Source organism: Myotis yumanensis, unplaced genomic scaffold (genome assembly GCF_028538775.1).
Source record: "Myotis yumanensis isolate MYYU_CA2020_CCGP unplaced genomic scaffold, mMyoYum1.0.hap1 SCAF_13, whole genome shotgun sequence".
NCBI lineage: Eukaryota > Metazoa > Chordata > Mammalia > Chiroptera > Vespertilionidae > Myotis > Myotis yumanensis.
The window spans coordinates 44,066,862-44,089,189 of record NW_027223764.1 but is presented as its reverse complement, the minus strand read 5'-3'; the positions used below and the strand labels follow the sequence as shown (position 1 = coordinate 44,089,189).

Here is a 22,328-nt window from a genome sequence, read left to right as displayed (position 1 = left end):
GCAGACATGGTGTCCTGTCACTCCTAATCACTCCCATGTGTATTTCCCCCCAAACAGGGTCACTCTCCTACATGACAGTCAATGACCTTCCACATCAGGAAATCAGTATTGGCACAACCCTACCATCCAATCCACGAAGCCCATTCATATTTCCCCCACCGTCTCAGCAATGTCCCTTTTCATTTCTCATCCAAAAAGCTCTAGGAGAATATATATTGCATTTAGTTGTCATGTATTTTGAGACTCCTTTAGTCTGGAGCAGTTCCAAGTCTTTCATATCCTTGACAGTGTTAAAGAGTACAGGCCTTACTTTCTATAGCAGTGATGGCGAACCTATGACACGCATGTCAGAGGTGACACGCGAACTCATTTTTTTGGTTGATTTTTCTTTGTTAAATGGCATTTAAATATATAAAATAAATATCAAAAATATAAATCTTTGTCTTACTATGGTTGCAAATATCAAAACATTTCTATATGTGACACGGCACCAGAGTTAAATTAGGGTTTTTCAAAATGCTGACACGCCGAGCTCAAAAGGTTCGCCATCACTGCTCTATAGGATGGCCTATACATTTGGGTCCTTCATGGCAGGAAAACCTAAAAATGATGCTCTGACTTTTCTATGTGGGTCTCATCAGGCTCCTCCCGACATTGGTAATGTTAACCTTGATAACCTGATCATGTTGGTTTCTTCAACTATCTAGTTTTCCCCTTTGTGATTGATTAGTATTTCAAAAATCATGCTACGATCCTATCCCTCATCAAACCTCCACCCATCAACCATTGAAGATTTCTGCCTGAATCATTAACACCTTTATATTGGGTGCCAAATGGCAATTCTCTATTTCCACCATTTCCTCTTCATTATTGAGTGGCATCCTATGGTTAGAGCTGTCCTTTCCATGTCTTTAGATCAATGTGAACTTGTGTATTCTTATTTTACTTAATGGATTGTCACTCGTTCTTATCACTGCTTATTCTGATGCTCAGCTTTGGCCTGTGGAGCCCCTTCCAGCTGGCTGTTAAGATTGCAACTTTTTAAAAAAATATATTTTTGCCGAAACCGGTTTGGCTCAGTGGATAGAGCGTCGGTCTGCGGACTGAAGGGTCCCAGGTTCGATTCCGGTCAAGGGCATGTACCTGGGTTGCGGGCACATCCCCGGTAGGAGATGTGCAGGAGGCAGCTGATCGATGTTTAAAAAAATACATATATATATTTAAAATATATATATATATTTTATTGATTTTTTTACAGAGAGGAAGGGAGAGGGATAGAGAGTTAGAAACATCGATGAGAGAAAAACATCGATCAGCTGCCTCCTGCACACTCCCTACCGGGGATGTGCCCGCAACCCAGGTACATGCCCTTGACTGGAATCGAACCCAGGACCCCTCAGTCCGCAGGCCGACGCTCTATCCACTGAGCCAAACCAGTTAGGGCAAGATTGCAACATTTTAATGACTGTATCCTGCTAAGGTTCCTCCGTGCTGTGACTGCTGTGTAAGATGCTATTTTGTGAATATATGTGTTTCTTCATCCACTCTTCTGCTGATGGGCACGTGGGTTCTTCCCAGGTGTTTGCTATTGTGTTTTGCTATTTAAACTCTAATGTTACACTTGAACTGTCTTGAAATCTTTCCTAACATCATGTACTTCAAGGCTGTGTATTGTGTAAATACTAAGCACTAGAAGCAGCGTTTTGCACTCTTGAGAGTCAGGCTCGCTTTTAAAATACTGTCTTATCTGAGTTTTTCACGGAGAAAGATTTAAATGACCTGTTTTCACAAACTTTTAATAAAGGTTTTATCTTCACATAAATTTCCTTTTCCACCCCTTCTATTTACGTGGGGGTAGTGAAAGACAAGGGCTGAGAAAGCAAAATTAAAAGGCGGAAAACCTTGCACCGAACCCTCCCTTCTGCCGAGGGAAAGTGCCGCCGCGGAGACAGGACTGCGGGGGCCAATCAGCACGCGTTCCGGCGCGCAGGCGCAGAAACTCACATTCCCACCGGGCCGGTTCTGCCCCCAAACGTTACCGCGAGTCTTGGGGGAAAACTTCTGGTAACTGCAGAAACTAAGTTCTCGCGAGAGGTAATTGGTTGCTATAGTTGCGAAAACACAGCCGTGGCTGTCGCAGGTAAGACAGCTGTCTCCTCAGAAAACCCCTTCTTCCCGGGCTCCCCACCCCGCCCTGCGGCCACACCCCGTTACCGCAGTCTCCGCTCTCAGCAGTGGCTGAGCTGAAGCGCATCCCTGCGCGGCTGCACCCCCCCAAACGCACCCAAACGCCACCGACCCCGCTGAAGCGACGCCCCGCCAAGCCCAGCCTCCCACCCAAAGCGGGACAGAGACCCCGGGGCTTTGCGCAGACGGCGCCCCACCGCAGACCACACTCCTCCCTTCGGCTCCTTCATCTGACAGTTAGATTCTAACTGGTTCCTAAGGGGCGCTTCTCCTGCGCCTTCTTCTGAGCAGATGACAAGGGATGCGCCCGGGTGTGGGCGCTAGGAGTCCCCGCCTGACGGCCCTGACCATAACTTGCAATGAGCCCTATTTCTTGCATTCATTACTCGACAGTATGCCGCTAATGCCTCTTGCAGAACAGGCGTGGTGCCAGGCCCTGAGAGGCTGTGAATATGAATGACAGATTACTTGTTTTTTATTTTTATTTTTTGTTAATCCTCACCCAAGGATATTTTTCCATTGATTTTTTTCCAGAGAAGGCGAAGGAGGGGGAGATACAGAGAGAGAAACTTGTTGTGAGAGAGACACAGCGATTGGTTGCCTCCCCCACACGCCCTGACCAGGGCCAGGGATTGAGCCTACACCCGAGGTACATGCCCTTGACGGGAATCCAACCGGGACACCCCTCGGTCCCCAGGCGGAGGCTCTGTCCACTGAGCAACACCAGCTAGGGCGACTACTTGTCCTTAAGGGGGTAACTGAGCGTTCAGAAAAGCGGTGAATATTAATAATGCCATTTGTGCTTTGCTTCATAGGTTAAACACGTTTACTATTACAGTGGCTATTCACGACAAAGGTGGAACAGGTCAGAAATTTTATTATCCATTTTACAGAAGGTGAAACTGCGGCTCAGAGAAATTAGGCGTTTGTCCAGGGTCAGGCTAGTAAAGACCTAATTCATGTGGTGCTCTTGAAAAGGAAAGAAGAAAACGAATGCAAAAGGTCATTTCAAATGTAAACCGTGCTAGGTTGTCAGGGCCACTTAGGCCTGGAGACATGGTGTTGAACAAGTGACATGAGACTTTTAGGTGAATGGGAAAATGAAGGCGGAGCTGTGAAGAGGCAGAATAATTTTAAAGTCTGGGGCAGCAGGAAGGTATCTCATTATTTTGTACTACCAGTACTAGACACAATTAGCATAGTATATCCTAAGTAAACGTTTGAATTGCATTAAGTTCTACTTTGAGTTGAGTCAGAAAACATGACCTTAAAAAACACACAGATATCCAATTTATTTTTGAAATGGTGTCCTCGGTGTTGTAAAATAATTAGAAAACATCTTTGACTAAATAAGACATATGTCAGGACTTTTTCCAGTGGACTAACCATTCGATGTGTCTGCTTTTTTCCATATCTATCTATCTATCGATCTATCTCTATCTATCTATCTATCTATCTATCTATCTATCTACATATGAGAGATTAAATAATCTTCGAGTGTAGTTTTGCACATTAAAATAAAAGCTACCAAAGAGCACTATGGAGGATTTGGGGAATGGGAGTTGGGGAGGTGGCATTCTACCCTCTTTGTCTTTTTTATTTTATTTTAAATATATTTTATTGATTTTTTTACAGAGAGGAAGGGAGAGAGATAGAGTTAGAAACATCAATGAGAGAGAAACATCGATCAGCTGCCTCCTGCACATCTCCTACTGGGGATGTGCCCGCAACCCAGGTACATGCCCTTGACCGGAATCGAACCTGGGACCTTTCAGTCCGCACGCCGACGCTCTATCCACTGAGCCAAACCGGTTTTGGCACCCTCTCTGTCTTGTGATAATTTGTGCTTAATGGGTAAGTTACACGTATTAGGATCTTTTTGGCACTAATTAGTGGAATCATCCTTGTGACCAGCTTCCTAAAGCCCTGCCTGTCTAGCAGCAAAGGTTGGAAAGGCCACAAAACAGTGCTGGACTATTGCAGTTCCCTAAGTTCTCCCCTGGTGTTGGTTATGAGTAATGTGAGTACTTATGCAGCGTCGGGACATGAGGGGACAGGTTCATTCATTATGTTTGCAGGGACCAAAGAAGACCTGAGGGACTTTGTTCAAGTGCTGATATGGAGCAGATCGCATCAGCAGGAAAGCCTGTGCAGATCACTGTGATAGGTGGATATGAACTGGTAAAGTTATTTTTCTTCAAATATATGTTATTGACTTTTCACAGAGAGGAAGGGAGAGGGATAGAGAGTTAGAAACACCGATGAGAGAGAAACATTGATCAGCTGCCTCCTGCACACCTCCTACTGGGGATGTGCCCGCAACCAAGGTACATGCCCTTGGTCAGAATCGAACCTGGGACCCTTCAGTCCGCAGGCCGACTCTCTGTCCACTGAGCCAAACCGGTTAGGGCGGTAAAGTTATTTTTGGAAATCTGAGAAATCCCTAGTTTATTCATACTTCTTGAAAGTATACTTGTCTTCTAGCTCAGATCTCTCTGTCAAAAATCTGTGGGTTGGGGAAGCTGTGTTGGGAGCACAACGGGAAGGAATGGAGTTTTGCATCATCCTGTACCACCAAATCTACTGGCTTTACATAGCAATGGCCCTTCCTTCTCGTTGTTGCTCATGGATAGTCCAGAATCAGCAGTTCAGGTTACTGTGTGTATAAAATGCCTGGCAATTTGAAAATTAAATTTAACAGGTAAAATAAGAAGTCGTTTTTGTTTTCCTAGACAGCAATTCATTCCCTTTTCCTGAAAAGGATCTGAAGTCTTCCAGAGTTTCCTTTATGATTAATTTCTTTTGATGAATTTAAGTAATAAAACTACAATATGATATAACTACTAAAAATTATAATACTAATGAAATGGCAAAATATTCATTCAGAATTAAGTAAAAACGCTCTTTCCAAGCAGGATGTAATATATGTCCTCTACATTGTTTTAAAAGGTATACATAAATATGTGTGCATATATACACACACACAGGGAAATACACATACGTATTCACAACAAAACATTAGAAAAATATTTGAAAATGTTAATGGTGCTTGCATATTAGAGATTACAGGTAATTTATTTTTTATGTGCTTTTCTCACTTTTCCACATGTTCTACAATATAATTTTATAAACATAATGAGTGTTATTTTTTTAAAACTTCAACATAATGGCATTTAAATACAATGTTGGCATTTAAATACTACAGCTAGATTTGTTTAATGACTTCCTACCTACTTCTTTTGTATTTGTAATATAGCTTGATATGGGAACATGGAAAATGCTATTTAGTACAAGTAAAAATGGGTTGCCAGATGTGTAGAAAAATTCTCTGTTTGAGTATAATTGTAAAGGAGTATGTTTCTGTCAACAGAAAGGTTCTAAAGGAGATACCCCAGTTACCTTTATTCGTGCAGAATTTAATCAGGCAGTTCTGGGAGACTCTGCAAAAATTACTGTTTCTTCAGAAGGAACTGCAAAATACAACTTCACTAGCAGTTTTGAGTTCAATCCTGAAGGAGGAATCACTTTAGATGACCTCGCCCACAAGCCTGTGTTCTGTAAGTCTTTGTGGCTGTAAAAATGTTAATTATATGAGTATGTTATGAGGAGATTCTGAGGTGTATAGTAGCTGTTGTTGGGACAGATGGACACCTTACCTTTTTAACATGGTATACTTTGAGAGCTACCTGCTCTGGTTCTGACCTACTAGTTTTAGCGAGTTTATATCAAAGACCTATTGCTATATGACTAAACTTTGCAGCCCTTATCTCCTAAGCTGAGTTAGGAGCTTTTCTTTTGTATTCTTGTCTTTAGGGTTGCCAGATTTAAAATAAAACAAAAAAACAAAATTGGGACATACTTATACTAAAAAAATTATTCATTGTTTATCTGAAATTCAAAAATTTTAATGGGCATCTTGTATTTTACTTGGCAACCCTATCTATACTTCTGTATACTCGCCATACTTCTGTATACTCACCATACTGTTGTTAACTTGCCTCCCTTGCTAGAGGAGGCAGTTTTTGAAATCTGGCCTGGATCTTATTTATTTCAGAATTTCTACTGCCTAGAAATATCTGGAACAAAAAAGAACTAAAAAGTGTTTGTTGAATGAATGACTGAGTAAGTGGATGGATGGTTTCCTTATTCATACTGCTACAATCTCTAACTACACAGTATTATCAGTAGCATACAGACCACGTGTTCTGATCAGAATACAACCATCAACAACATTAGAAATCAATAACAAAAAGATAAAAAAAGAATCCATTAGGAAAAATGAAGACACACTTATGAATAATTCATAGGAACAATTTAAAAAAAATAATAAAAACTGTAAAACATTTAGAATCAATAGTAAATAGCAAATATCAAAACTTGTGGGATATAACTGACGTAGTGCTTACTGAGATACAGTAGTCTGTGCTTATCCAAGACCCCCAGTGGTACCTGAAACCTCAGATAGTACTGAACACTATATATACTATGCTTTTCTCTATGCATACATACTTACGATACACTTTATAAATTGTCACAGAAAGAGATTAACAGCAATAACTAATATTAAAATGGAGCAATTGTAACAATATACTGTAATAAAAGTTATGTGAAATAATGGTTTCTTAAGCAAGTACTGTGATACTCTGATGTAGTTGGTATGTTATGGAGGTGGCTAATAAGTGCCTATTGGGCAGGTGGCAACACAATGTGGACATGCTGGACAAAGGGGTGGTTCCCATCTTGAGTGGGACAGAGTGGGATGGCACGAGATTTCATTGTGCTATTCAGAATGCTATGACATTGAAAACTCATTGTTTGTTTCTGGGAATTTTCATTTAATATTTTCAGACTATGGTTGACCTTGGGTCACTGAAACCATAGAACATGAAACCATGGATAAGGGGGACTACTGTATAATCTTAAATGCAGTCATTAGAAATCAAAAGGATTTAAAACAGAAATTGTATCTCCAAGAAGATGAAATAGACATAGTTTTTCCTATTCCTCTCACTAAGTGAAGCTACAAATCTTAGACATTATATATAAAACAAACAGGAGAGACTGAAAGGTGGAGAGAAGGAAATTTGAGACCCGAGAAATTACACAGTGGGGAGGTCCTTGGGTTTTCTTTTTGCTTATATGTCCCAGATTTGAGGCTGAAGAAGCCAGCAACCTGGAAACCCTAATGGTGCAAACCAAAAAGTCCAACAGAAATCTGCTGTCTCTAACCAAAAGACCAGGAAAGGAGCAGTCTAGAAAGACAGAAAACTTTTAGACAGCAACTGCTCCACTCCAGCCAAATGTCACAGAAAGAAACTGTGGTCCCACCCACCTCCAATCTAAGTGGGGAACCTAGACTTACACTCTCATAAAGCTGAAAAGTAGGTGCCCCAATACCCTAGCTAGGTGGTGTCAGAAAAGATCCAGTAGGGAGCTAGGACTTTTATGCCCTCTGGCAATGAGCTCCCTCTTCCACCATGTGGTTTTAGTGGAGAGCACATGGAGAATCTAGACTTCTGCCCCAATCTGGTAGTAACAAGGTGCTCCTCTATTCCCCACCAGGATGGTGTCATAGGAGACATAGTGTCGGTCAAGACTTTCACTGAACACTACATATATATACTAGTGGTAATGAGTCTACACCACTGTGGTATCAGTGGAGAACAGCAAGAAACCAGAACTCCCATTCCCCCTCAGCAGTAAAGAGGAGCTCTCCCACTCAGGTATGGAGGCTGAGTGGGGAACCTATACTTCTGTCTCCACCTGGCAATAATGAGGCAGTGCCCCTCCTGTTCCTCAGTTGGAGTGCTGTACAAAACCCAGCTAAAAGGGACGGTTTAAGTAAGATCCACAGTTTCAAAATATAATACTAAAAGTCCAGGTTTCGCTTGAAAAATCACTCATCATATCAAGAACTGGAAGACATCAAAGTGAATTTAAAAAGACAGTCAAGTACATTAATACTAAAGTGAGAGGTGTGTTAGAGTTATTAGACAAAGTTTTTAGAGAAGCCATGATAAAAAAAATGCTTCAATGAGCAATTGCAAAACATGCTGGAAACAAATGAAAAAGATAGAAATACTCAGAAGAGAAATAGGAAGTCTTTGAAAAAATTAGAAGATTAAAAAAAAACCTAGTAGAAATTTTAGAACTGAAAAATGTAATAACCACTATGAAAAGCTCAGTGAATGGGCTCAACAGCAGAATGGAAGGACAGAGGAAAGAATCAGTGAACTGAAATATAGAACCATAGAAATTACCTAATCTGAGTAATTTAGAGGAAATAGACTAAAAAAAAAAATGAATGAAGCCTCATAGGTCTGTGGGACCATGACCAAATATTTTAAAAGTACCATTGGAGTCTGAGAGGAGAAGTGAAAGAGGGTGGAGCTAAAAGTAAAGCCTGCAAACTCCCCAAATTTGACAAGAGATATAACTCTAGATTCAAGAAGCCGAGCTAACTCTCAATAGGTTATACTCAAAGAAATTCATACCAAGAAATATGAAAATTAAAGATATAGAAAAAAATCTAAGAGCAGAAGAAAACAATAAAAATGGCATCAATTTAAATAAATAAATAAATAAACAAATAAAATGGCATCAATTTCACCTGGTCAGCATGGTTCAGCCGTTGAATGTTGACCCAGGAACCAAGAGATCACTGGTTCAATTCCCCGTCCCGGGTTGCATGCTTGATCCCCAACAGGGGACATGCAGGAGGAAGCCAATCAATGATGTTTCTCTCTTCTATCTCTCTATTCCTCTCCCTTCCTCTCTCTAAAAATCAATTTTAAAAACCATAAAAAAAGTCATCAATTTCTCATCAGAAACCATGGAGGACCAAAGAAAATGGCATAATATTTCTAAGTTGATAAATGAAAAGAACTGTCCACCCAGAAACCAATGCCCAGAGAAAAGATATGAAGGAGAAACCTAGACTTTCTCAGATGAAAGAAAACTAATGCTGTAATATGTCACTAGCAGACCTAGCCTAAGAGAATGGCTGTAAGACATTCTCTAAACATAAAGGAAATGTAAAAGAAAGCACTAGGGACACCAGGAAAGAAGACGGAGTATGGTAACAAAAAATTGGACAAATAAAGCAAGCTTTCCTTCTTGAATTTTCTAAATGGTGTTCAACAGTTGGAAGTAAGTATAAGACTATCTGATGTGGTTCCAAATGTATATTGAGAAAGCATTTCATGAAGCTATAAAAGGCAAAGGCACATAAAAGGAGGTAAATTTTCTATATTTCATTTGAACTAGTGAAATGATGAAATGTGGACTGTAATAAGTAATGATATAGTGTAATACCTAGAGCAACAACTAAAAATCTATACAAAGAGATATATTCAAAAGTATTACTGATAAATCACAATGGAATTCTTTAAAAAGATTCAAGTAACCCACAGGAAGTCAGGGGAAAAAATAAGAGAAATGAAAAAGAGGACAAACAAAAAAGCCCAGCAGACTTAAACCCTAATACATTAATAATTACATGGTTATTTCTGCAGGATTGCAGAGTGAGTAAAAAAATGACCCAACCATATTCTGTCTATAAGAAACTCAAAACAGAAACATATAGTCAAGTAAAAAGTAAAAGGATAGAAAAAGATATTTTATGCACACGCTAATCAAAACAAAGTCGAAGTGACTACACTAGCATCAGATAAGCAGACTTAGCAAAGAAAATAACCAGAGACAGAGAAGTTCATTACATAATGGTAAAAGGGTAAATCTACGAAAAGAACATAGCAGTTCTAAGCAGGTGTGCAACAAATAACAGAGCTGCAAAATATATGAAGTAAAACTGATAAAACTGAAAGGCAGAATAGACAACACAATTATAGTTGGAGATGTAAACATCTTTCAACAATTTATAAAATAACTAGACAGAAAATCAGCAAGGATATAGGAAAACTCAACAACACCATCAATCAACAAAGTCTAATCAATACTTACAGAACACCCAACAATAGCAGAATATACAGTATTGCAAAAACTTGCCGGAACCGGTTTGGCTCAGTGGATAGAGCATCGGCCTGCGGACTCAAGGGTCCCGGGTTCGATTCCGGTCAAGGGCATGTACCTGGGTTGCGGGCACATCCCCAGTGGGAGGTGTGCAGGAGGCAGCTGATTGATGTTTCTCTCTCATCGATGTTTCTAACTCTCTATCCCTCTCCCTTCCTCTCTGTAAAAAATCAATAAAATATATTTAAAAAAAAAAAAAAAACAACCCACACACCATATGCCAAAACCATATCCTGCCTCATAAACTTAACAAGTTTAAATGGATGAAAATAATGCCAAATGTGTTCTCTGACAATAATAGTATCATAGTAGAAATCAATAATAGAAAGATAATAGGAAACTCTTTAAACACTTGAAAACTAAAATTGCACTTTTAAATAATCCAAGTGTCAAAGAGGAAGTCTCAAGGGAAATTAAAAAACATACCATTGAACTGAATGGAGATAAAAATACTACATATTAAAATTTGTCAGACATAGCTAAAGCATTGCTGAGAAAATTTATAGCACTAAATGTATACATTAAAAAAGAGAAAATTTTAAAACCAATAAGCTCTCATTTCAAGAATCAAGATAAAGACGAGCAAGAGAAACCCAAAGCAAACAGAAAGAAAAAATAAGATAAAATCAGCAATCAATGAAATAGAAAAAGAAAAATAGGGGATATCAATGAAGTAAATAGCTGGTTATTTGAAAACATCAAATTCAACAAATCTCTAGGGAGGAGGGAGGGAGGGAGGGAGAGACAGAGAGGAGAGAGAGAGAGAGAGAGAGAGAGAATATACAAATGATGAATTATCAATATTGGGAATGAAATGGAATTAATATAGATGCTGCAGACATTAAGGATAGTAAGGAAATATGAACATCTTTACATACATAAATTGGACAATGAAATGGACCAGTTCCTTGAAAAACACTAACCACAACTCATCCTATATGAAATAAAGTTGGCCTATAACTGTTAAGGAAATTGAATTCATAATTAGAATTCTCCAGAACCAGACAGTTTCACTGGAGAATTCTACAAGCTTCTTTTCTCTAGCTACTTTTAAGATACCTCTCTGTCTTTGATTTTTGACAGTTTTATTGTGGTGTATCTTGGAGAGATCTTTTTGAGTTTCTTTTGTGACATGTGAGGTTCATGAACTGGGATATTCAAATTGTTCCCCTAATTTGGAAAGTTCTCAGCCATTACTTCTTTTTTTAAAAAAATATATTTTATTGATTTTTTACAGAGAGGGAGAGGGATAGAGAGTTAGAAACATCCATCAGCCACCTCCTGCACACTCCCCACTGGGGATGTGTCCGCAACCAAGGTACATGCCCTTGACTGGAATCGAACCCGGGACCCTTGAGTCCACAGGCTGACACTCTATCCACTGAGCCAAACCGTTCAGGGCACCATTGCTTCTTTTAATAACCTGTCTTTCCCCTTTCTCACTCTCTTCTGTAACTCCAATATTTCACAAATTATTTCTTTTGATGGTATCCCATGATTACATAGGCTTTCTTTACTCTTTTTCATTTTTAAATCTTTGTTCTTCTCTAACTGGATAATTTCAACATTCCTGTTTTCTAACTCACAGATTCTTTCTTCTGTTTGATTCATTCTTCTGTTGGTGCTGTCTATTGCATTTTTCATTGTACTCTCCAGCTCTAGAATTTGTTAGGATATATATATTGATTTCAGAGAGGAAGGGAGAGGGAGAGAGAGATAGAAACATCAATGATGACAGAGAATCATTGATCAGCTGCCTCCTGCACACCCTCCACTGGGGATCAAGCCTGCAATTGGGCATATGTCTTGACCTGGAATCAAACCATGACCTCCTGGTTCATAGGTCAACGCTCACCCACTGAGCCATGCTTGCTGGGCTGTTTGGTTCTTTTTATGATTTCTCTCTCTTTGTCAAACTTCTCATTTTGTTCATGCTTTCTTCTCTGGGTTTCTTTGAATTGTTTTTCTGTGTTTTCCTTTAACTCATTGAGTTTCCTTAAAATTTGTATTTTGAATTATTTATTGGGTAATACGCGGATCTACATATTTGGGGTCAGTTCCTGGAAGATTACTGTGATCCTTTTGTGGTTTCATTTTTTTTTGAATTTTTAAAATATTCCTTGCAGTTTTGCGTTGCAGTCTTTGCATTTGAAGTAGCAGTCACTTCCTCCAGTCATTGCTTGCTGCCTTTAGGAGAGTGAAATACCTTCCATTTGCCCTGCTAGGGATGCTGAGGCTTTCGCAGACCTTCTATGGACATGCATGCTTCTTACACCCTCTTGTGGCAGAATTTTTAAATGTGTTTGGATTCTCTCTCTCTCTCTCTCTCTCTCTCTCTCTCTCCCCTCCCTTCTCTTCTCTTCTCTTCTCTTCTCTTCTCTTCTCTTCTCTTCTCTTCTCTTCTCTTCTCTTCTCTTCTCTTCTCTCTTGATATATTTTTATTGATTTCAGAGAGAGGAAGGGAGAGGGATAAAGAAATAGAAACAGCAATGATGAGAGAGAGTCATTGATCAGCTGCCTCCTGCACGCCCCCAAACCAGGTCAAGCCCAGAACCCATGTATGTGCCCTGACCTGGAATTGTACTGTGATCCGGTTCATGGGTTGATGCTCAACCACTGAGCCACAACGGGCCGGGCTGTATGCGTTCTCTGGATACTGCAAACCACCAGGCTGAGTGCTGTCAGCCCCTATCCCCTTTTGTTTTCTAAAAAGAGCGGTGCTAAAGTTCAAGTTTGTGGAATCTCCCCCTCGCCCACAGACTCAGACCAGCTTTCTACATGCGCTTACTAACCATCTGCCATAGCTTACTCTTGCAGCTGCTATCAAGAGAGCTCATAGGGCCCTAACTGGTTTGGTTCTGTGGATAGAGCATCGGTCTGCGGACTAAAAGTCCCCAGGTTTGATTCCGGTCAAGGGCACATGCCCGGGTTGCGGGCTCCATCCCCAGTAGGGGGCGAGCAGGAGGCAGCCGATCAATGATTCTCTTTCATCATTGATGTTTCTCCCTCTCTCTCCCTCTTCCTTCCTCTCTGAAATCAATAAAAAAAAATATATTAAAAACAGAAAGAGGAGCCCATAGGGAGCCAGCCACTGCATGGTGGATGTGTGTGTGTGTGTGTGTGTGTGTCACATGGAATATTGAGGGTGCCCATGGGCTAGTTTTGGGATCCAAAGGCAAAGCACCCCGCACAGCTGGTGGGTGGGTTTCCTGATGGAGTCCATGGTACAATTTGTAGGATCCATATCTCTTTAATGTTCTCTAGGCATCCTATCTGCCACTCTCCCAGATTCTTCCTTCCTCCCTCCCTACCTCCACCCCGGGGTGATGCAGCTCATGTTTAGTAGTCTGGATGGGACAAGAGAGAAATTGGCCCATGTGGCAGCATCCTGTACAGATGGGGAAATGGGGGCTCATTCACACACTCTAACTTTCCTCCATAGGAGCAATCATGGGCAAAGAAGATCTCTGTTGGCTCTGAGCTGTGCTGCCTTGGGGATGGGGGATGCAGCTAATGTCAAAGTGCAGTCCTTACCTTCTCCAATGCATGCAAACTCTCTCCTCCCCTCCCTCTCCCTCCCTCCCCTATCTTTTTTATTTTATTTTTTTTGCTCCAGTGGTATGCTGGAACTTCTCTATTGGGAACCTGTACAAAGGCTCTCTCATCTGTGGGTGATTGTTTATGGCAGGGGTTTCCAGGGGTTCCTGGACTCCAGGTGAGTGCGGCTGGAGCTGATTCGTGGGCCACTGCAGGATCCACAGCTGGGACTTAAGTCTGCCTAATACCTGACACATGGGTATGTGAAACTCCTGAGTTTTTTGGCATGTGGTATTGGATCCCAGAGCTCCTACAAAGGGACTGTTGCCTGTGGATGGATGCTTTTGTTTTTGTTTTTGTTTTTGTTTTTGCAATGGAGAAATCATGAGGTATGTCTTCTTCAACAATTTTAAAAATATATTTTATTGATTTTTACAGAGAGGAAGGGAGAGGGACAGAGAGTTAGAAACATCGATGAGAGGGAAACATTGATCAGCTGCCTCCTGCACACCCCCCACCGGGGATGTGCCCGAAACCAAGGTACATGCCCTTGACTGGAATCAAACCTGGGACCCTTGAGTCTGCAGGTCGACGCTCTATCCACTGAGCCAAACCGGTTAGGGCTCTTCTTCAACAATTTTGCTAAAAAAGCAGTTTCTATATTTTATTAAAATTAAGCTGCTATAAATTCAAATTAGAGTGTTGTAACTTTAGGATGCTAAATGTAATATCCATGGTAGCCAAAGAAAACAGCTATAGAATATACACAAAGAAAATGAGAAAGGAATTTAAACATGTCATTTAAAAAAAGAAACATCTAAACACAAAAGAAGACAGTAATGCAGGAAATGAGGGGCCAAAGTGTTATGAGGCATATAAAAAACAAATAGCACAATAACAGCATTAATTAATTAATCTTATCAATAATTTAGGTATAAATTGATTAAACTGTACAATCAAAAGACAAAGATTGGCAGCATGGGTAAAAACATAGGATCCAACTATATGCTGTCTAGAAGAGACTCACTTTAGATCTAAAGACACAATCAGGTTGAAAATGAAAGGGTGAAAAAAGATATTTCATGCAAATAGTAATCAAAAGAGAGCAGGTGTGGCTATGCTAATATCAGACAAAATTAACTTAAGATAAAAAAGATTATAAGTTAAAATAAGACATTATATATTAACAAAAAATTCAATGCAGCAAGAAAATAAAATATTTATAAATACTTATGTACCTAATGACAGACCATCTACACTAATAAAAGAGAAACATGCAAATTGGTGTCACACCACTGCCCTTCCCATTGGCTAATCAGGGCGATATGCAAATTAACTGCCTCTGAGAGGGAGAGAGGCCTAAGAGCTGGAGCCAAGCCTCAGAGCTAAAGCTGGCCCAGAATAAAAAAAAAAAAGAAAAAAAAGAGCGGTTGGGAGCTTCAGTCACCCGCCAGCCTGAAAAGAGCCCTCAGCCCCTCAACCAGACTGGCCAGGCACCCCAGTGGAGACCCCCACCCTGATCCAGGACACCCTTCAGGGCAAACCAGCCGGCCCCCACCCTTGCACCAGGCCTCTATCCTATATAGTAAAAGGGTAATATGCCTCCCGGCACTGGGATCAGCGTGACAGGGGGCAGCGCCCAAACCCCCTGATCGCCCTGTGGCTCTGTGTGTGACAGGGGGTGGGGCCACAACCTCCCTGTCTGCCCTGCTCTGTTCATGACAGGGGAAGGCACCCCAACCCCCTGATAAGCCCTGCTCTGTGCCTGATAGGGGGGAGCTCCCCAACCCCCTGATCACCCGGCGGCTCTGTGTGTGACAGGGTGTGGCGCCCCAACCCCCTGATCGGCCCTGTTCTGTGTGTGACAGGGTGCGGCGCCCCACCCCACCCCCCACCCCCCATGGGCCCTGCTCTGTGTGTGACGGGGTAGAGCCATAACCTCCCCATCGGCCCTGCCCTGAGTGTGACAGGGTGCGGCGCCCCAACCCCCTGATCGGCCCTGCTCTGTGTGTGACAGGGGGGAGCTCCTCAACCCCCTGATCTGCCCTGCTCTGTGTGTGACAGGGGGGAGCTCCTCAACCCCCTGATCAACCCTGCTCTGTGTGTGACAGGGTACGGAGCCCCAACCCCCCTGATGGGCCCTGCTCTGTGCGTGACAGGGGGTGGTGCCACAACCTCCCCATCGACCCTGCCTTGAGTGTGACAGGGGGCGGTGCCCCAACCCCCCAATCGGCCCTACCCTGAGCGTGACTGAGGGTGGCATCGCAACCTCCCGATCCGCCCTGCTCTGTGCATGACAGGGGGTGGCGCCCCAACTCCCCAATAGGCCCTGCTCTGAGCCCAACCAGGGGCTGCACCTAGGGATTGGGCCTGCCCTCTGCCACCCAGGAGCAGGCCTAAGCCAGCAGGTTGTTATCTCCTGAGGGGTCCCAGACTGCGAGAGGGCACAGGCCGGGCTGAGGGACCCCCCCCTCCCCGAGTGCACAAATTTTTGTGCACCGGGCCTCTAGTCTATAATAATAACAGTGTAATATGCTAATTAGACCAGAAAGCTGAACGACCTTCAGATGTCATTCTAGACGTCCTTCTGGACAAAGCCGCAGTGTCGGGGGCCAAAGCAGAGGCAGTTAGGGGCGATCAGGCAGGCAGGTGAGCAGTTAGGGGTGATCAAGCAGGCAGGTGAGTGGTTAGGGGTGATCAGGCAGGTGAGTAGTTAGGGGTCAGGCAGGCAGGCAAGTGGTTAGGAGCCAGTCATCCCAGATTGCAAGAGGGTGCAGGCCGGACTGAGGGACCCCCCGCCCCCCAACTCCCTGCACAAATTTCGTGCAACAGGCCTCTAGTTAAAATATATAAAGCAAAAACTGACAGAATTGAAGGGAGAAATGGATAGTATTACAACAGTAGTTGGGGACTTCAGATAGCCCACTCATAATAATGGATAGAACAACCAGATAGAAGATAAGTAAAGAAATAGGGAACTTAAACAATACAATAAACTACTTAGATCTAAATGACATTTAGAACACTTTACCCAACAAGCACAGAATACACACTTCTCAAGTGCACATGGGATATTTCAAGTACAGACCATATGTTGGGCCACATATTAAGTCTTAATACATTTAAAAAGATAACTTACAAAGTATCTTCTACAAATACAATGTCATGAAGTTAGAAATCAATAACAATAGAAAACTGAAAAATTCACAAAATTATGGAAATTAAACAACACACTTTTAAACAAATGGTTTAAAGAAGAAATCACAAGGAAAGTTATAAAATGGAAACACAACATACCAAAACTTAGGAGATGTAGCAAAAGTGGTGCTAAGGGGGACACTGATAGCTCAAAATGCTAACATTAAGAAACAAGAAAGATCTCAAATCAACAATCTAACTTTTCAACTTAAGGATGTAGAAAATGAAGAACATGCCCTAGCTGGTTTGGCTCAGTGGATAGAGCGACGACCTGCAGGCCAAAGGGTCCTGGGTTCAATTCCAGTCAAGGGCACATACCTCTGTTGCAGGCTCCTCCCCAGTCTGAGCTCTGGTCAGGGTGCATGCAGGAGGCAACCAATTGATGTGTTTCTCTCATATCGATATTTCTCTCTTTCCCTCTGTCTTTCACTCTCTTCAATGGAAAAATGTCTTTGGGTGAGGATTAAAAAGAAAGAAAAAGAAGAACAAACAAACATAAAGGTCGCATAAAAGGCAACCAAATTGGAAAGGAAGAAGCAAAAGAATCTCTTTTGCAGATTATATGATTTTATATGTAGAAAACCTTGTAGGTTCCACAAGAAAAATAACTTAGAATAAATGAATTCAGTGAAGTAGAAGGACACAAACTCAGTGTACAAAAATCAGCTGCATTTTTATAGACAATGAACAATCTGAAAAGTAAATTACACATCGATTCCATTACGATAGCATCAAAAGGAATAACATACTTAGAAATTAACTTAAGTATTAAAAGACTTGTACAATGAAACTACAAAACATTGCTGAAAAAAATTAAGACAGGCGATGCAGCCGGGATGGTAGCTGCGGTGCGGACCGGAGGAGCCATCTTGTCTCGTGGCTGGGGAGTCAGGCCCCTAATTCCAAGAAGCCCTGGCGAGACCTGCCCCCTCCTCAGTCTGAAAAGAGACGACCACTAAACAAGCAATGCCACTAGGCCCTTACCGGGAATTTGAAGACCCGAGTTTCTGCCAGACCTCAGTGCAAACTCTGATGACACTGCATCCAAAGTGAACTTTGATAGCAAGCCCCTCTTCGAATCTTTGCCCACACATACTACCACATATGATGAAGCTTAATAGAAAAGAGGAATTTAGAGAGCAGGCTATCTCAGAATAAGCATTCACCTACAGATTTGGTACCTGGATTTCTGTCCATGGTGATTTCTATCACCTTACTACTGAAGAAGATACCATCTCAGTGGACCACTGTGACCCAAGGGACATTCAACCATCATGATGTGGTCTTCACCTCCACTCCTGTCCTTTTCTACCCAGATGGAGCACCACCCTTTCTGTGAAGTCAAACTCCTCAAGCCAAATAGCTGAAACGATTTAATCTCTCTCTCTCTCTCTCACACACACACACACACACAATTAAAGAAGACAAATAAGTGAAAAACATTCTATGTTCATGGATTGAAAGACTTAATATTATTAAAATGTCAATATTGGCCGGCCCCCGTGGCTCAGTGGTTGAGCGTCAACTATGAACCAGGAGGTCACGGTTCTTTGATTCCTGGTCAGGTCACATACCCCTGTTGGGGGCTTGATCCCCAGTGGTGGGCATGTAGTAGGAATGGGAAACACAGAACAATGATTTTCTCTCACCATTGATGTTTCCATCTCCCTCCCCCTTCCTCTCTGAAATAATATATGCATATATATACATATATATATATTTAAAAATGTCACTATTACTCAAAGAAATATATGGATTCAGTGCAATTTTCCTATAAAAATGTCAACACTTTTTTTGCAGAAATTGAAAAACCCATCCTAAAAGTCATATGGAATTTCAAGAGACTCCAAATAGCCAAAACAACCTTGAAAAATTGGAGGTTTCACACTTTCTGATTTCACAACTTATTACAGATTTACAGTAACCAAAACAGTGTGGTATTGGCATAAAGATAAACATATATACAACGAAATAGAATAGAGAGCTCAGAAATAAACTCTCACATATATGCTCAAATCATTTTTTATAAGGGTGCCAAGATCATTCAGTGGGGGAAAGGACAATCTTTTCAACAAGTGGTGCTAAGATAACTGGATATCCACATGCAAAAGAATGAAGTTGGACCCATACTTAACACCAGATTTAAAAAATTACCTCAAATTGAGTCAAAAACCTAAATGTGAGTCCTAAAAAGATAGAGGACAAAATTTCATGACATTAAATTTGGCAATAAATTATTGGATATGATACCAAAGATACAGGATAACAAAGGAAAAAAATAGAGAAGTTACACTTAATGAAACTTTAAAAAAATTTGTGCACCAGCCCAGTTTGTGTGGCTCAGTGGTTGAGCATCATCCCATGAACCAGGAGGTCGAAGTTTGATTCCTGGCCAGGAAACATGCCCGGGTTACAGGCTTGATCCCCACTAAGGGGCGTGCATGAGGCAGCCGATCGATGATTCTCTGGCATCATTATGTTTCTCTTTCTCTCCCTTCCTCTCTTTAAAATCAATTAAAAAAACATTAAAAACATTTTTTTTTTGCGTCAAAAGACACTATTCATAGAGTAAAAAAGTAAAAAAGCAACCCGCAGAATGGGAGAAAATATTTGCCAGTTATATAGCTGATAAGGGATTAATATCCAGAATATGTAGAGAAATCCTAAAACTCAACAGCAAAAAAACAACCTGATTTAAAAATGGGCAAAGGACTTGAATAGATATTTCTCCAAAAAAGATCTACAAATGGCCATGAAGCACATAAAAATATGCTCAATATCACTAATTGTTAGGGAAATGAAAACTCATACCCCCACATACACATTAGGAGGGCTTCTAGAAAAACAACAACATAAAAAACAGGTTTGGGTAAGGATGTGGACAGATTGGAACCCTTGTGTACTTTTGGTGGGACTGTAAAACAGTACAGTAACTGTGGAAACTGGTGGTTCCTCAAAAAGTTAAAAATAGAATTATCCTATGACCTAGTGATTCCACTTCTGAGAATATATACAAAAGAACTGAAAGCAGATCTCAAAGAGATATTTTATTTTATTTTTTAAATATATTTTATTGATTTTTTACAGAGAGGAAGGGAGAGGGATAGAGAGAAACATCGATCAGCTTCCTCCTGCACACTCCCCATTGGGGATGTGCCTGCAACCAAGGTACATGCCCTTGACCGGTATAGAACCTGGGACCCTTGAGTCCGCAGGCCGACGCGCTATCCACTGAGCCAAACCAGTTAGGGCTCAAAGAGATATTTTAAACTCATGTTCATAGCAGTATTATTCACAAAAAATAAAACATGGAAGCAGCCCAGGTGTCCATCAGTGGATGAATGGATAAGCAATATGTGGTATATGCATACAATGGAATATTAGTCATAACAAAAAGGAAATTCTAACATGCTACAATATGGACTAACTTTGAGGACATAGTACTAAATGAAATGTCAATCATAAAAATGACAAATACTTTGTAATTCCACTTATAGGAGGTACTTAGAGTGGTCAAATACATAGGAACAGGAAGTACCCTCGTGGTTGCCAGGGGAAGAGGAGGGTGGTGAGTAGTTGTTTAGTGAGTATAGAAGTTATGGAGATGGGTGGTAGTGATATGTTTTTAATACCACTGGACTGTGCATTTAAAAATGGTTATGAAGGTAAATTTTTATGTAATGTGTATTTTACCACAATTTAAAAAAGACATAAAAGAATATTCTGCCATTGCTTTTGAAAACTTAGATAAAATGGACAATTTCTTAGAGAAATAAAAATGGAAAAAATCTAATGAAATGGAAGGGGAACCTATGGAGTAAAAGAGACTTAAGGGACATTAACTAATTTAAATGTGTGAGCCTTACAAGCAAACTGTAAAGAAAATGCTATTGAGAGACATAAGGTTGAATAAAAGAAAAGAAGTATCATGTTCTTAGGCATGCTCAACATTATAAAGATGTCATTTCCACTAAACTTATCTGTAAGTTTAATGTGATTTATAGAATAACTTTTTAAAAAAATTACAGAGTTGTCACAGAAAAAAATCGCTAAGGTGGTCTGGTGTTTTCCACCAATAATGGTGCCTTCTTGGGTGTCACATTCATTTCTCTTAAATTTCTTTGAAAATGCACTGTTTATTGCATCTCAGTTATCTGTTCTCATTTCTTTGTTTTGATTTTCCTAGTAACTATGACTGAAGTTTTACCAAAGGAAAAGAAGCAGAAAGATGAGAAGACCTTAGTCCTTGGCCAAGCTGTGGTGGACCTGCTTCCTTTAGTGGAAGGTGAGATGTATGATTCGCTCAAAAGCAGATATAACAAGCTTCATAAAATTTAACTCCAGTGAAATGAAAAAAAAATCAGCCTCATTGAATTTGAGGGATTTGATGAAAAGATGAGCACATTTATCTTTGCCTAGCCCTTCCTTTTTTGGCTTGACTTGATCTTCTTTTTACAGGAGAGAGTTCATTTGGAACAATCGTCCCACTGCACCCTGTTCCAGGCTCTCCCTTAGAGCCTCTTCAACCAGGCGTGAAGGTAATCAGAGTTTTAACTATCAACATTTCAGTCTGCCATTCAGTCTAACAAATCTGTCTGGTATTAAGGTGCAATTCTGTTGAGTCCAAGTTATCAGGCACCTTCTTTTTACAGGCACACATAGTGCTAGGTTCTGGGAAACAAAGATAAATAAGGCAGAGTCCTAGTTTAGGAGTCCATAATCTACATATTATTGATTTTAACCCAGTGTGATTAAGTGGTGGGCCAAGGCACCTGGGCACACAATAGGTATCAGTTACTTTGCCCAGAGGTAGCTGTAGGGAAGGCTTAACCATGGAAATGCCTCTTGAGCTATGTCTGATGGATTAAATAGTACATGAATGCAGGTAACATACTTTGTGGCATGGTAGCCTGCCTCTGGTTGTTGGAGTAGGGGAAGAAGCATGGATTGGTGGGATGTGTCACCGGTTTGTCTTGACTGTGTATCCCATTCCCCCAGGGGATCAGTAGCCTCTGGGGGCACTGTTTGCCATTCTGGTGCTGGTGCACTCACTCTCAGCAGATACTACAGCTGCCTTCTGTTTTGACAACTAAAGGAGAAAGGAGGGCCCAACTGATCCAACTGTTCTGACTGCAGTTCTCTAATTAACCATCACTATAGGCCCCTTTCTGCTGCTTGTTGATTCTGACCTTGGAGCTGCCACAATCCACTCCTGCATCTGCTGTGGTCTTCTTATTTTAGGATGTGATCGGTTTCGTGTGTGTGTGTGTGTGTGTGTGTGTGTGTGTTTGTTTTTAAATATGATTTAATTTGATTTCTAAATATCTTTCAATGATTCCTAAAAACATATAGTTTAGTGATGGCATTTCTTTTTT

General features: G+C 41.0%; 1 protein-coding gene across 1 annotated transcript in view; it reads left to right on the top strand.

Annotated features, from left to right (window-relative positions):
- The first annotated feature begins 2,125 nt into the window (after positions 1-2,125).
- The window catches only part of CFAP70 (cilia and flagella associated protein 70), a 107,573-nt gene continuing 87,370 nt past the window's right edge, over positions 2,126-22,328 (top strand). Inside the window, 6 exon segments of the mRNA XM_070432969.1 lie at positions 2,126-2,140; positions 3,003-3,052; positions 4,266-4,368; positions 5,558-5,744; positions 21,140-21,238; positions 21,412-21,491. Of these exon segments, the coding sequence (XP_070289070.1) occupies positions 4,306-4,368; positions 5,558-5,744; positions 21,140-21,238; positions 21,412-21,491 (429 nt within the window). The 5' untranslated portion in view covers positions 2,126-2,140; positions 3,003-3,052; positions 4,266-4,305.